A 17,149-nucleotide genomic window follows, 5' to 3' on the forward strand; every position below is an offset into this window, starting at 1 on the left:
CGTGTGGATTATTAATTTACTACTATGGCTGAATGGCTGGAATATCCACACTTGTAACAAATGAAAAACATGTGTAACCTTATTTTATTTATCTTACACAAATATTTGAAAACAGATGACATGTCAGGTCCCTGTCTCTAATTTGCCATTAGAGACAGGGACTGTCATATATATATATATATATATAAATATATATATGCATATATACATATGTATACATATAAATGTATATATACATTATATATAAAACATATATGTGGTATATTAAAAAACATGTATAGAAACACGTGTATTATATATTTATACTATAAAAGTATTTGCATTGTGGGAAAAAAATGAAGAAGAAAATAAATAATAATAATTCAATATATATTTTGTTTATAATTTTGTTCATATTATATGTACTATAAAAGTATTTGCATTTTTATTTTTAACTTAAAAAATAGTGTTCAGCCTTAATTGTTGCTTACTCAGTGGAGCCCCCTGTGAGGAGAGAATTACCCACAATGCATCGCGTGAGATCAGGACTGTGTTCCAAGGCTATTTGAAGTAGCGCAATCGATTAGCATTCTCAGTCACGGTGCAATTTTATTTATTTTTTCTTGACGTGTCTCATATATTCCAGAGCTCACAGTCACTTCACAGAAACCGTCCGCACGTTTCCCAATGCTTTAGTTGTCAAGTTATTTGCTCTTTGATGTGGCGGAGTTGGGAGTTGGCTGCCCCGTAGCATTGTGGGTAAATGGTAAGGTCTCATCGGATTAGGGCTGTGTACCGAAGCACTGTTAGGATGATTTGGACCTTTGTTGGTGTTACTTTGATTCCTCCTTGCAGTGCCGTTTCCAGCCACACCGACACGCTGTCGGACCGGTAGCTTCTGAAGCGGCCGTGAACAGGTGGCCCTTTGAACGCCGACTGAACATCCGCCATCTTGGATCCACGTGACCCGGCTCCTGGCTGCCAAAGGACCTGATTACACATCGCTGTCGGTTCAATGCACTATGTATTATTATTTTTTATGATATATAATCATTCATATTCATATATGTCACCCAATGTTTATGTCATATACTGTTATTAGATATTATTAGATATAGTATATATAATACATATATTATCGTATATATATTATGTTAACCAGTGTCTATTTAATACACTGTTATTATATATAGTATATATAATAAAACATATAATAGTATGTATATATTATTATTAGGGCTGTCAATCGATTAAAAACAATTAACTAATTAATTGCACATTTTGAAATTCATTAATCGCGATTAAAAGTTTTTTTTTCTTCTAAAGACTAAATCTTCTAAATGAACGAGTAATCACTTCAGACAGCGTGTATTTTAGACACTTGTTTAATTGTATTCTTTTTTAAAGACAAAACTTCACACAGAGCTGTGTTTTCAAAGAGGCTCCTACCTATAAAGTGCCAGCGAGGTATTTAATATCGTGGATGATGAATTGTTTCTTCAGTGAAACATCAGATTAGTAAACAAAGGTGTATTTGAGACCCCATTGGTCCTGTCATCTTTAACATTCAACAACAGCAGAACAAGTGGCCTTGGTAAACTGACAAATATGTCATGTTAACCCTCTGGAGGCTGGGCTCATGTTCTCGTTTGTACAACAAATGTAAATTCACCTTTTAAAGGCTTTTGCATGTGACACATCCCAGTGTTTCCCCCACCATTCTATCAGGGTGAGGCCCCCCCCCTCTGAAATGTTCTCTATAGCGCCAGATTACAGCTGAAGTAATGTAAGGTTCTTTCCTTAAATATGTCTTTGTTCTTTTATTAAACTAAACGTCTGTTGTTGGTCGTCTCTACAGCAGCATGTCATTCTGTCTCGACGTGTCGTTCACTCTTCTCGGCTCTCCGTCCCGCGCGCCTCAGAGCTCCATGCCGGCGCGTCTGCGCGCGCATCGGGCGGAGCAAAGAAAAAAGTCACCTGCACCTTCCGCCCCGCATCACCGACACGTCGCCCTCTGCTTCTCTGTGAATATCGAGGAGCAGACGGGAGGAAGGAGGCGGACTGCCGCGGTTTGACACTCAGAGGAGTGCAACAACTTCAACGCACACCCGAAGTAAACAAAGTTGCGTTAATCGCGGCCAAATTAATCGCATAGATTAACGCGTTAACGCTGACAGCCCTAACATATATACATTTTAAAAAATATATATATATATGTAATAATTATGTATTATATATACTTTATCTAATAATATCTAATAACAGTATACTACATAAACATTGGGTGACATATAATATATGAATTATTATATATCATAATGTCTAATAAAAAATAATAATACTGTCGCGACCCTGTGAAGTGGCTGTCAATCACAGTGTGGCACCGTGCGTGCTGGTCGAGGGGGCGTGCCTGTGATTGGCGGAGTAGAGGGGAGGCGGGGTTAACCTGTCGGAAAACGGAAGTTAAGGGTGGTTGACGGGAAGCGTTGTTGTTGACGTTCGAGCTGCTGAGTTGAGGAGCGCGCTGTCTGTGTTGGTGGATGCCCAATAAAGTGAGGATTAATGACGTCGTCCCGTCTCCGTGTCATCAGTGCCATAACGTCCGAGACGTTACAATACATAGTGCATTGAACAGACAGCGATGTGTAATCAGGTCGTTTGGCAGCCATCAGATGCGTCGCGTCGATCCAAGATGGCGGATTTTCAGTTGGTGTTCACGGCCGTTTCAGAAGCTACCGGTCCGACAGCGTGTCGGTGTGGCTGGAAACGGCACTGCAACTCATTTCTCTTCACTGCTGCAGTAAAGGTAGAATTAAAGTAACACCAAAAAAGGTCCAAACCATCCTAACAGTACTTCGGTACAAAGCCCTAATCCGAGTGGACCTTACCATTACCCACAATGCTCCGGGGTAGCCAACTCAGCCACATCAAAAAGCAAATAACTTTCAAACTAAAGCATTGGGAAATGTGCGGACGGTTTCTGCGAAGTGACCGTGAGCTCTGGAATATATCACACACATCAACAACAACAAAAATGTTAACACAATTTAAAATATTTGCACCGTGACTGAGAATGGTGGTTGATTGCAGTACTATAAATAGCCCTGGAACACATTGTCATATTGTAGTTCAGCCAGGGTTTCAGTTTGTCGCTGCTCAGGAGGGCCTGTACATACCCACGGGAGGCATCCAGGGCTCAGGCAACGGCATCGGAGCCCGAGCCCTACCTGCGAGCATGGCTATAGGGAGCGTGCAGCGGCGACATTGGCCTCCAGGGGGCAGATTGGCCCCTACAGCGCATGTGGTGTAATTGCAGGTCGAGTGCGAGCCGAGGGTTTAAAGAAGCCTCTCGAGAGCAGTACGGGCTCACTGAGTAAGCAACAACTGAGGCTGAACACTGTTTTTTAACTTTAAAAAAATGCAAATACGTTTATCGTATATATATTATGAAAAAAATAATAAATAAAATATATATTAAATTTTTATTATTTCTTTATTTCTTCATTTTAGATTCCCCCCCCCATGCAAATATATATATATATTAGGGCTGTGAAACGATTACAAAATTTAATCAGGTTAATCACAGGTTTCTGTGGATTAATCATGATTAATCACATATTTCCGATATTCTCGGTATATTTTTGTGAGAACATAAAGATTTATGACAAAAGACGGATATATACATGTATACACAGGGGTGGGGGGGGGTGCAAGTGACTTTTTTTCGGAGGAAGGAGGCGGACTGCCGCGGTTTGACACTCAGAGGAGTGCAACAACTTCAACGCACACTGGAAGTAAACAAAGTTGCGTTAATTGCGTTAAAATATTTTAGTGCGTTAATTGCGGCCAAATTAATCACATAGATTAACGCGTTAACGCTGACAGCCCTAATTATTATATATTATAAACTGAGTTAGGTTTAGGAGAAGGGTGAGCAGGTCCCTGAAACAGAGTATGATGGTGATGATGCTCCTGCACGGCCCTCTTGTGGCCAATGATGTTCATTAGACTCAAAAGACGACTGTGCTGAAAACACCATCTCTGTGCTGTTTGTTGTTATGCAGATGGTGAGTTCAGGGCCGCTTTGAGATCTAATAAATATCCTTATTGAGCCTTACGGGATACGAGCAATTGTCATTACAATGGCAACATGAAGACTATTAGGCAGTAGTCTTCAGATTTAAAGTGTTTTCTTATATTTTTAGAACAAAAATCAAACAGAAAACATGAACCAGACAATCATATTCAATTGTATTCTTATTTCTTTGTGGATATTTATTGGACTATCAACAATTATTCTGTATTTCTTTGTTTCTTTTGTTTGTGTATCATTCTAAATTATACCTATTGATTTTTTGGTGTACCTACCTAGTACAGGCAATGCAGACAATTAATGGTGAGAATAGTGAATATACTCTTAGACATTGTCAAGTACTAACAAGACACGCAACGACAAGACTCACAAATGCTTCGCCGCCTCGGAGCCGACGCGTCACGTACGCACACGTGACCGTTGGGGATCACATTCTGTCATGGCGTCCTACTTCCAGTAATAGCCAATATTTCTCCATCATTAAAAACAAGAGTCGTTGCTATTGGCAAAACTAGTGCTCGAGAGCTGTCACGTGATCGTGTTTTGAAGGATGTTTTAGGTGACAACCGTCACGGGAAGGAACCCACTAAGTCCGATGAAACTCGCCTAACATGAGACGGCTGAAACACACGTGACCTCAGGTGCCGAGGCTGGGCTCGAACTCACAACCATCCGCACAGCTCTCGAGCATGCGCAGTACGGGAGGGATACTATTCAGCGCGTCATGTGACCAAGCTGCCGTTCTGACTGCGAGACGAGCAGCGGTTTGCAACAAAACAATGAACAGATAAATAGTAATACATCACAGGTAATAATAATCAATTAAAATATTAGAAGAATAAATAATATTAGTAATTTATAAAGAGAATCATCGAAAAGAGTTGAAAAATTGATTGAAGAGGCATTATTATAACATAATTATTGCTGAATTGTGTGACTGCATACAACACCCGCAGTTGATTCAAGCAGTCGCAACAGAAACATAGATAAAGATCCAACAGAAAGCTCACGTCCCAATATATACTTTACTTTACATTAATTGAATCACCCTAAAAGTAAAGAATTGAGACGACATGTTTTTTAAATGAATACTTCGGTGTGTTTTTTCTATTAATGAGAAGAAGTGGTTCTTCTGTTCCAACGTTTTAACTAAAATAAAAAATAAAAAATAAAATATATATTTAAAATATTTACATTGCAATAACTTTAAACAGAAAAACTTTAATAAATAAATATATTGTCATCATTTAGCAGATGCTTTTATCCAAAGTGACTTACAATAAGTTCATCAACCATGAGAACAAACTCAGAACAACAAGAATCAAGAAAGTAACATTTCTTCAAGAAAGCCAAACGACAGAAATACAATAAGTAATACCAAAAGTAATCCATTCAAGTAATATCATAAGTAAGTGCCATTCAGGTTCCACTGAAGTGCATATCTGTTTTCATTCAAGGTACAATCGGAAAAGATGTGTTTATAGTTTCCGGCGGAAGATGTAAAGACTATACTTTTTTTTACTTGACACCAAGTGTAAAATCATCTTTCAGGTAATTTATTCTTGCAAGAAGAAGCAAAGTTGAAATCAGGCACAAGTAATATTTCCAAGTTGCTGCTCACAGATCCATCTCTGAGCCTCTGTCCTTTATACAGTGTGACAGACAGTAACAGGAGGAGGAGGGCCCAAAGCAGTTTCTTAAATTCTCCAGAAACAGGCCTTCATTATCTTTGTGAAGGGGCTCCAGATAAGAAGATAAGTTCTCCTCTCTTAGATGTACCTGTGATCAACTTATCAGTGACTTCCTGGTGCCCCCCTGTGCAAGACCTTCAGACCATAAAAGTCCAACATCCTGTGATTTGTGAGGTCACAGTCCTGTTGAAATAGTTGTTTTTCCAACAGTTGCCTTGTTGGGGGTTGAGGATGTGTTGAGCCAGAGTAATCTGTTAGAATGGGCTGTCTGGCCCCAAGTGACCCCACACCTACCTCCCCGTCTGCAGTGTGCATGTATAGTCTGCTTCCTTAGTTTTATTTAAGTCTGGTGCAAACATTACTCTTATGCTGGACTAAAACTTTATGAACAATATGTACCATGAGACTATTTTAAAAAGTACAAATGGTCTTTTTTTAACTAGATGTTGACACAGGGCTCATTTCCATGAAAGGGCCTTACATTCCCAAATAATACTTTGTTAATATTGTGATTACTTATCGTGAAATTTCCTTAACAAATTTGCAATTAGTCAAATTACCAAAAAACAACTGATATGCAGTAACCAGAGGCTTTTGGGACCCCTTGGAGTCTGAGCACCCCCATTGCTCAATTGTTAATCCTATTGATGTAGTCAGATATAGGAGAAATGGGAGTTTGGGGTGTTTCACACCATTGCTGTGCACATAAGTGTCAGGAGGGGGAGTGTTGTGTGCAAACAAAGAACCACACATGGACAGGAACTTTTTTAAATTGAGTACAAAAGCGGCTTTCAGGCACATCTGTTTTGGGAGACACGCTGCATCCGTGGGAAGAGCAACTATACCAGGATGGTCAGCAAAATAAAAACACTGGCATCAAACTACACTTCTATGTCTCACAATAAAAGACAGAACATGGCACATCATACTTGATAAATGATAACCTTGAAAATAAACCCCAGCCCGGTTGAAATTAGAAGTTAAACCACTTGATGTCGCTATTGTTGTCTGGATAGATTTCATTTGGAGCTGAACCAGCTGTTTGATTTACACCAAATAAGTTTTAGATCTCTCAGCCCTTTCCTAAAGTCAATTAAAAGGTTGTAATACTCAGATGTAGTCATTACTGTGGACGTTCAGCCCTCTTAAATGTTATAATCACACAGCAGCGTGCACGTACGTGTTAGTTATTCCGCGCCACCAGGCAACACACCCAGTTACACTTAATTGCCACACACATACACATTATGTTTAAACATCCTCTATAATGAACATGTCAGACACACACACACATTGAAATATTTATCTTTTATTGTTTCTGTCACAAAATGATCCAAGGCCCTGATAAAAGTCCGACTTATTTTGTTCCTGTGTACTTATGTTAAGGATGCATGACGCACACTTGACATAAATACATGTGCCTCTCGAGTAACCAATGTTATTACCGGTATCCTGTTTATTTATATCGCCCTTGCCGCACTTCACGACAAATACAGTCCATGCTCTATACCTGTTTTGGTATTATTCTGTGTAACATGAACCCTGTCTGGCCGTGATGATGCTTATATGTCGAGAATGAATGGAGTATTGTTCTGACTAAATACAAACACGTCAGCGTTTCCTTATAAGTGTGTTGTCAGTGATGGTAACACGACGACGTGCCTGGATACCCATGAAGCAAATTCAGTATTTTTGAGCCTCTAGGTCCCGCCCTAAAGTGTTTGTCTTGACCAATCGCGTTGTCCCAGTATCCACCCTGTTTACGCTGCCTTTTCTACTGCTCGTAAATTCTTTATTTGTATGTCGTAAACAATACACTTGCATTTAAGCATCGTTTATAAACTATGTATGGAATGTTTTATGAATAAATATTGCATATAATCTGTATTTGTAGACTTAACATCGTCGTATTGATATTTGTAAGGCATTTTCTGTCTGGTTTCAGTCGTGATTTCAAATATTACCTACAGAGCCTGAAGGCATCGCCAGTTTCTAACGTCCACAATGGTGACGTTTACCTTATCGTGATGGCGGTACCCTGGACTATTTTGAATTCCGTCCCGCTTTTCGAAGTTTCCATTCAGTTTAGTCTGTAAAATGTGTTATTATTCTCAAGAGAACACGATATAAGTGTGCCTCTGTCATGGACTCCGTCGTGGGAGCCGATTTGACGCTCCCCGTTGACATCAACGGAAGGTAAACCCAGCTACTTACAATAGCTCGCGAGCTAATGTTATAGCTAACCCGTTAATCTGAACCACGGTGAATAGACGGTGTCCTGGTTAGTTACCGCTACACGGGCCCCGACTATTAACTGGAACAACACAGAAACACTCAAGTTATTACGCATTTGAGATAACGCGAAAGCTATTGTGAATTACGTTAGGTGTACTGACGTTACCCTTAATTAACGTTGGATACACCACGTTATAACGTGTTGTGTGTATCGTTTTTTTACGTTATCGTAAGGTCTCACAATACATTGCTTTTGTTTATCTTTTGGTGGTATCGTTAACGTTACATTAATTCATATAACATAAGGATAACACATCTAAAATGATGTGCAGTGGTACATTACTGTAGCTAGCTAGCGGTAAGATACACAGACTGTTCTAGTTCAGGCTGATATATGCTGCAACTGAATGACTAACCTGACATCACTTCAATTAACGCTGATTAATGGTGAACAGTGTTCTCACGAATGCAAATAATGTGTCTTTTACTGTCAGCTGAGATAACTCAAGGATTAAAATATATATATATATATATATATATATATATATATATAAGAATAATCATGTATACCTAAAAAACAAAAACAATCAGAGTTTTCTTATAAACCAAGAAACGGGGAGCACATTTAGAAAAAGAAAAGTGCCTTTAGAAACACCGTGCAGACTACTGGTGCTGCTCTCCGTTATAAATCTTGCCATTGGTCGGTCGGCTTGTTGACCTGTCATTCACAGAGTGAAAGAAAGCGGAAATTCTCACAGTCAGTTAGTCTGCAGGGTTCAGACGGAAGCAGCGACGTCTCCCTGCACGCACTGAGTAAATGTGGAGTTACATGTCATACTTGTTTTGCTTTTTCCCCCTCGTGCTATACGTGACATGGGAGAAGAGTGTGATTGTGGTAGGTGAACTGTGCATTATTAGCTCTGCTCCTACGTGTTTTTTTTAACCGGATTGGGGTTTGCTGACAGTTGGTCTATAGCTCTTTCTGCTCCAGTGGAAAGCTAGTTATAGCGTCTATGTGTGTACGTTTGTAGTGTCCTTGGTTCGTCTCCTTTTGATATGACCTAGCCCCACTGTGTCCTGTGTACAAGCGGTCATCCAGGTGGTAAGCGTGCCTCAGTAATCCAAGATGTTAGCTGATATGTGTGGTGTCAATTACTTATTCTTTAACTCTGAAACCTGATTCATTTTACCCTTAAAGTAAAGAAAAATATGTCAGAGAGACGTTCTTTTAAAAGCTGTAATATTGATTCTTCCATATTTGTCAAAAGAAATTTAACAAAGTGAGAAGAAAGAGGAAGTCAGTGTTTACAGCCTCTTTACATTGTTTCCACTTGGTGCTGCAGGGGTTACTGCAAATGCAGCGTTATTGACACTGATAGACATGGTTTTATGAAATCTATTTTGTGTGTGAGATTTTCATTTGTTACCGTGTCTATTGAAGTTCTTTAACACGTTGATGCCGGTTTCTTTACGCTTATTGTGGCTCTCGTTGTAGAGAGTGCTTCCGCTCCATTAACACAGGAAAGGGTTGCTTAGCATGTGAAACCTCAGTGATGCAACAATTTGTCAACACATACTAATCTTCACTGTGAAATGGAGGATTATTGTGCTCCTGCTGGGCATATTTTCCATGTGTTCATGTTTATTGCATCACGTGCTTGACCACTTTGACATAAAATATTCTTGTTTTTGATCAGTGTCAAAAATGTTAACTGTGATTCAATGTTGTAAAATCCAAGGGTGCTACGTGATTTCAGTTGGTACAGTCTTCTTGTCGCCACTGTAATGTGCAGAATTATGGTGCTTTATGTTAGTTATCTCTGTCGTGTTTACTTGGTGTCAAAGCAAAACAAAGATGGCTAAGAGTCGTGTCTTTATGGTTTATTGTTGCAGCCTGACACTGGAAATGTTCCCAGTCACAAAAAGTCTATTGAAAATAATTTAATTGGAAAGAATTTATAAAAGTAATATTCTTCCGACTCATCACATTTTCCATATAAATACAAAACGGTAATAGCAATGTTGTCATTTGTACAGAAATCATGCATACAATAATTTCTTTATAATTTTACAGTCATTTTTGTTATTTTTATGATGCTTTGCAAACACACATTGTGCTAAATTCTACATGCAAAGAACATAAAACATATCAATGTGTCGACATGACATCTAAATAATTTATGCTGGAAGGAAACCGTTGATCTTTGCTGAGGTAAAATATAACCGCGGAAGCAGCAGCGCGACTTTGCTAGAATGATATATTATTAGAATCAAGGTTCAAGGTTGAGCGACATGAGCTCGAACCCAAATAGTTAATTTTTATTTTGTAATTTACCTCCTTAAAACCGGAATTGTTAGGAGAAATTTGTACGAAAGCTTAACAATTGATATATTTGTGTTTTGGTAGTACAGCTCTAGTTCCCTGTGTCATTGTGATCCAGATGTGTGTTGCTGATGTTTGGTGCATTGTACGGCGTGAGTGACGCCACTGTCCCATCACTCTGATGCGTAGCGGATCGGAGCCACAGTAGTCCACTTGTCCACTAAAGAAAGCCTTCTCGGTCCACTGGTTTCTCCGTTTTTCTCCTGTCCGTCTGAACATGAGAGCTAGCCTGCCACTGGCATATGGTCTTGCACACACACACACACACACACACACTGAAAGGACGCTCTGCATGTAAATGAAGCAGAGTCATTCTTGAGCTATTTATGGATTGTTCTTGGGGCTCAGTTGAACTGGCCAGCGTGAGTAATGCATAAACACGGCGCATTTATGTTTAAAAACCATCATAATCAGAGTGTGTTTGCACCGTGCAATGATAGATAGATGGATAGATAGATGGATAGATAGATATATAGAGCAGTTACTGCGATTTCTTAAAAATGCGAGTTGTGTTTGATGAATGTGGCAAAAACCGAACTGTGATCCCTTTTCCCAAATATTTGTGGTGACTCGGCATCGCTAACAGAAATGATTTTGTCCACAGCTGCAGACTGCCAGACTCCATCGATGCTGGAGAATATTCCTCAGACAGCATGACAGGTACAGAAGGACTTTCTTTTGTTCTCCCTTTGTTTTCTTTAATTGCTCAAGTTGTGTCTCCCTTGTGTGTTAATTAATGCTGCTGTTGAATCGTTGCTGTGACCACAGTTGTGTTCTTTAAGCCGTGATGGGGGATTAGTTGTATGTTGTTAATTAGCTAATCCTGTTTCTAATTAATTGTCATGCTCTTGTAGTGCGCCAACAATAAACTCGGGGCTTTAACAACGCAGTAAACAAATTATTTCTAGATATAGGTCAGCATCTGTGGCTTTCGGTCAAATTGGTCGTGTGGAAAAATACATTCAGGCAAAGCACCGACAGGCAGGCACACACGCATACACCGAGGCGACATTGTTTCCATTCAGATTCATGTGTCAAACTAACAGTGCAAAAAGATACCAGGTACACTACTGTATAAATAAGAGAAAAGCAGAACATCCTCACAAGCTGGAACCAAGGAATGTTTAACGTTTGTGATTCAGAAATGGTTCATTGATTGGCAAAATAGTTGGCAAGTCGACAGAGCAAGATACATTAAATTAGTATAAAATGTGGTGTTGGTGCCGAAACTTAGATATTGTATACTAATACCAATTTAGACAATGCCCAGCCTAAAAGTAATATATAGGACGTGAAAGATGTGTTGTGTGCCGAATGTGTTGCTAACTCCAATAGTTAAAGAGTTGTACTGACACTACCCAAGGTCTGAGGTCGAGGTCACAAAATCCAACTTTATTTAAAAAACAAATGTAATATATATGAATGATTATACCAGCTGAAGTCTCTCTGTACTTCTACCCCCATTTACTTACTTTAAATTGAACACATACAGCCTGTGCTGAAATAAATAAAGTGAATAACAAGGCCCATGTTGAAAATACCCCAAATTATACTTTAATTTTAGAATATTTATTCATTTCCAACCATGGCAACAAACATCCTTTTGTCTCTGATTTTTGGTTTAGTCCTGGCTTCTCCTCAGTAGTTGTGTCACATACTAGATCCAGGGATTCCGGGTGTAATGCATCCCATAAGTAGAGGTCTAGATTCATGTTTACATTGACATCATACACCAAAGGCAACAAGGACGAGAACAACATTTCTCTAAATATAGAAATGAAATCTACATAAACAAGCAACTGATACTCCAAGCCAGGGGGGGGGGGGGTGTAGCTCTCCTGTCCGGCCCTCAAACTATGAATCTTGAGTTAGTGTTGGGAAACGTGTTGACGAGTGTTACGTGATCAGCTGTGTGCCGCTGGGTCTAAGCTCCACCAGAAGTTGCCTCACCTCTGACACCTTTTATGCCGTGAACAGCACTTCTGCTTTTAATTTATCTCTAAAATAAACACATTCCTGAAAACGGGCAGAGTGAGTTATTCCTGTAAGCAGGGCAGCATCTCTGCACTCTAGAGAACACACTCCTGTGTGTTTGTGTTGGCGAATGAGTGAAGCGTGTATCCCTCTGTTGTTTTTCAGCGCCATCCTTCACTGACAAGATGTCCCCAAGTAAAGCGCTCGCCATGAAGGACTATGAGAATGTGAGTTATTCATATCATGTGGCATAATGTTTCTTGGTGTTGCTATGTGGGGATTTAATGTTTAAAAAGAAGAAGCTTAAATCAAATGTGATATACACATTTTATTATAATGAGTCATATTTTAATTGGTTTCTTGAAATATGACTCATTTGCGTGTCAGTATAATGTTATACACACATCGTTACATCACTATAACATTATAAAACCTGATCCTCAGTCGGACTAAAACTAAACCAAACTGACCATTTATGGATATTTAGTGATGAAGATTTAGTGATGACGAGTGTGTGTGTAGAAGTAGAATTGAGGAAGTATTTCAGGACTCGTGTGGAATGCACGCTCACGTTTCTTTTGGCTTGTTCTGCTTGGCTCGCTTCATGATTAGACTTTTACAGAGGGGTTCCGACTTCTTCCTCCTCCCTTTGACAGTCTACCCAACCCCCATTACCAGATGTCCGCTGTGCTGAGCCTGCAGCACAATGATGCACAGTCAACTTGACACACTCAAACACACACACACACACACGTGTATAAAGGCCTCCCTTCATTTGAACAATAAGCGTACGCTTGATCCCTTTCTGCTATGTAAACATGCTTTTCTCCACAGATAAAGTGCTTTGCTGCTGTTTTTAATTAGGATTTGTCCTAACCTAATCATTTAAAATAAAGTTAATTTATTAATTACATTTTTTGGGCAGGGGATTGAGACGAAAATATTGTTATGAAACTTTTTCCATCACATGTTATTTGTTGTTCAGTTATTTTCCCTGTTCATTAATTTGTTTGACCCTTTTTTAACATGTATCATCTGCAGCAAATCACAGCTCTGAAGAAAGATAACTTTAACCTGAAGCTGCGCATCTACTTCATGGAGGAGCGCCTGCAACAGAAATGTGACGACTCCACTGAGGACATCTTCAAAACGGTGTGGTATTTACTTTCTTGTGCAAAAAATGTGCATTCAACTCTTTTGTCTTTGTCACCCCCCCCCCCACCCCAGTGTCTTATTGTGACTCTGTTTCCTACCGGTACTGACTGAGATCATGAGATCACCCCACAAACTGCTGGCCCACATTTATGACCTTAGAACAGCTGTTCTGCCTTTTTAATTGTTCTGTTTAACTTTTATGAGGAAGATGTAAGCACAATGGAATCTTCTACTTTTATATATATATTTATTAGGGCTGTCAATCGATTAAAAAAAAGTAACTAATTAATCGCACATTTTGAAATTCATTAATCGCGATTAAAAGTTTTTTTTTTCTTCTAAAGACTAGATCTTCTAAATGAACGAGTAATCCCTTCAGACAGCGTGTATTTTAGACACTTGTTTAATTGTATTCTTTTTTAAAGACAAAACTTCACACAGAGCTGTGTTTTCAAAGAGGCTCCTACCTATAAAGTGCCAGCGAGGTATTTAATATCGTGGATGATAAATTGTTTCTTCAGTGAAACATCAGATTAGTAAACATAGGTGTATTTGAGACCCCATTGGTCCTGTCATCTTTAACACTGATCAACAGCAGAACCAGTGGCCTTGGTAAACTCTCTGAAGTCTGGGCTCATTTTCTCGATTTTACAAAAAAATTAGGGCTGTGAAACGATTAAAATTTTTACTCGGATTAATCACAGGTTTTTGTGGATTAATCATGATTAATCACATATTACCGATATTCTCGGTATATTTTGTGAGAACATAGAGATTTATGACAAAAGACGGATATATACATTTATACATTCTTCTATACAATGGTGCTGCAACTCAGCAGTTATTTAGCAGTTTTCTTCCATATGGAACATTAATACATCTTCATCCTAAACAGAATGTTTAACCCTCCTGTTACCTTTCGGGTCAATTTGACCCCATTCAATGTTTAATGTCGGTGTTCTTTGGGGTCAATTTGACCCCAGGCTGTTTTCACTGTGTCAAACATATCAGAAATATCAACTTTTTATTTATTTAAAGGGCTATTTAGGTAGTCAACAAACAAACATAAAGTACCTCACACTTAAACTTGGGAAGCAATATTAATTCTAATAATTTTCTGGAGGTTTTAATTGCTGGGGTCAAATTGACCCCGAGGGTAAAATATGTTCGTAAATGTAAAGGTAACAGGAGGGTTAAACAGAGCATTTTCTCTTGTTTGTCAACCATTAACTCCACCATGATACAATCTAAAGGTGGACAGATTGACAAGTGACTTTTTTGCTCGGTCCCGATGCGCGCACGGAGCTCTGTGGCGCGCCAGACGGAGATCGATAAGTGTTAACGCAACGCGAAGAGACAGAAATGACATGCTGCTGTGGAGATACGATCAACAACAGACGTTTAGTTTAATAAAAGAACAAAGACGTGCTATAGAGAACATGTCAGGGGGCAGGCCAATCTTTTTAATGTCATGCGATCTACCAACACTACGCCGCGATCGACGTGTTGAGACCCCTGATCTACAGGAAGTAAAAGTCGTAACAAGGTTTCCGTAGGTGAACCTGCGGAAGGATCATTACCGATGAACAGCACGACCGTCTGCATGAGAGTGGACATAGTTCAGATTGAAGTGGTGGATTGGAAGCTCATTTTGCAAGTGACTTTTTTTTCGTCCCGACGACCAACAACAGACGGATTGGAAGCTCATTCTGCGCATGCGTTAAATGCGTTTAAAAAAACAAACTAGTTAAACCTGTAATTGGATTAACTGAGTTAACGCGTTATTTTTCACAGCACTAAAAAAAAAGTAAATTCACCTTTTAAAGGCTTTTGCATGTGACACATCCCAGTGTTTCCCCCACCATTCTATCAGGGTGAGGCCCCGCCCCCCTGAAATGTTCTCTATAGCGCCAGATTACAGCAGAAGTAATGTAAGGTTCTTTTCTTCAAGACGTCTTTGTTCTTTTATTAAACTAAACGTCTGTTGTTGATCGTCTCTACACCAGCATGTCATTCTGTCTCGACGTGTCGTTCACTCTTCTCGGCTCTCTGTCCCGCGCGCCGCAGAGCTTCATGCCGGCGTGTCTGCGCGCGCATCGAGCGGAGCAAAAAAAAAGAAGTCACCTGCACCTTCAGCCCCGCGTCACCGACACGTCGCCCTCTGTTTCTCTGTGAATATCGAGCAGCAGACAGGAGGAAGGCGGCGGACTGCCGCGGTTTGACACTCAGAGGAGTGCAACAACTTCAACGCACACCGGAAGTAAACAAAGTTGCGTTAATTGCGTTAAAATATTTTAGTGCGTTAATCGCGGCCAAATTAATCGCATAGATTAACGCGTTAACGCTGACAGCCCTAATATATATACATATACAGGACTGTCTCAGAAAATTAGAATATTGTGATGAAGTTCTTTATTTTCTGTAATGCAATTAAAAAAACAAAAATGTCATGCATTCTGGATTCATTACAAATCAACTGAAATATTGCAAGCCTTTTATTCTGATTTATTGCTGATTATGGCTTACAGCTTAAGAAAACTCAAATATCCTATCTCTAAATATTAGAATATCATGAAAAAGTATACTAGTAGGGTATTAAACAAATCACTTGAATTGTCTAATTAACTCGAAACACCTGCAAGGGTTTCCTGAGCCTTGACAAACACTCAGCTGTTATAAATCTTTTTTTACTTGGTCTGAGGAAATATTAAAATTTTATGAGATAGGATTTTAGAGTTTTCTTAAGCTGTAAGCCATAATCAGCAATATTAAAAGAATAAAAGGCTTGCAATATTTCAGTTGATTTGTAATGAATCCAGAATGCATGACATTTTTGTTTTTTTAATTGCATTACAGAAAATAAAGAACTTTATCACAATATTCTAATTTTCTGAGACAGTCCTGTATACATATATATTTTTTTTTTTTTTTGAGGGGTGATGTGTAATGTAACATTTTTATTTTATGGACACGCACCAGCTCAAGATAAACCTTGAGATTTATTAATTTGGCAATATAACCGTCAGGGATTATGATTTCTAGGAATCTCTTGAATATCTGTCCATGGGTTGTGCGAGTGTTTTCCAGAAAGGGCTGGACAGTATATTCAATTCAGTTCAATTCAGTTTATTTGTATAGCCCAATTTCACAAATTACAAATTTGTCTCGGAGTGCTTTACAATCTGTACACATAGACATCCCTGCCCCAAAACCTCACATCGGACCAGGAAAAACTCCCAAATAACCCTTCAGGGGGAAAAAAAGGGAAGAAACCTGGAGGAGAGCAACAGAGGAGGATCCCTCTCCTAGGATGGACAGATGCAATAGATGTAATGTGTACAGAAGGACAGATTTAGAGTTAAAATACATTCAATGAATATGACAGAGTGTATGAATAGTTCATAGTAGGCATATTCCACGATGGAGACCTCCACGATCCATCAGGCAGATGGCGGTGGGGAGGAGGAGTGGGCGGAGTCTCAACAGGACAGTGGCGTAGTCATGAGCAGGAATTCCACGACCCAGGCGATCCATCAGGCAGATGGGATCTATGCCGTCTCATAGGGTCCGATGACCCCATGAGGCGTAAAGTCAAGGACTTCGGGAGAAAGCAGAGTTAGTAACGTGTGATTGAGAGAT

The 17,149-nt window shown here is 39.4% G+C and overlaps 1 protein-coding gene across 2 annotated transcripts in view; it reads left to right on the forward strand.

Annotated features, from left to right (window-relative positions):
• The first annotated feature begins 7,798 nt into the window (after positions 1-7,798).
• cdk5rap2 (CDK5 regulatory subunit associated protein 2) overlaps positions 7,799-17,149 on the forward strand; it is a 38,901-nt gene continuing 29,550 nt past the window's right edge. Inside the window, exons 1-4 of one of the 2 annotated variants that reach the window (XM_056432065.1) lie at positions 7,799-7,959; positions 10,986-11,041; positions 12,521-12,582; positions 13,397-13,507. In XM_056432065.1, coding sequence (XP_056288040.1) covers positions 7,907-7,959; positions 10,986-11,041; positions 12,521-12,582; positions 13,397-13,507 — 282 coding nt within the window. In that variant the 5' untranslated portion in view covers positions 7,799-7,906. Of the gene's footprint in view, positions 7,960-8,614; positions 8,894-10,985; positions 11,042-12,520; positions 12,583-13,396; positions 13,508-17,149 lie in introns of those variants that run through there. The other variant, XM_056432066.1, reaches the window with a different exon arrangement.

The sequence above is a fragment of the Pseudoliparis swirei genome, chromosome 15 (genome assembly GCF_029220125.1).
Source record: "Pseudoliparis swirei isolate HS2019 ecotype Mariana Trench chromosome 15, NWPU_hadal_v1, whole genome shotgun sequence".
Classification (NCBI taxonomy): domain Eukaryota; kingdom Metazoa; phylum Chordata; class Actinopteri; order Perciformes; family Liparidae; genus Pseudoliparis; species Pseudoliparis swirei.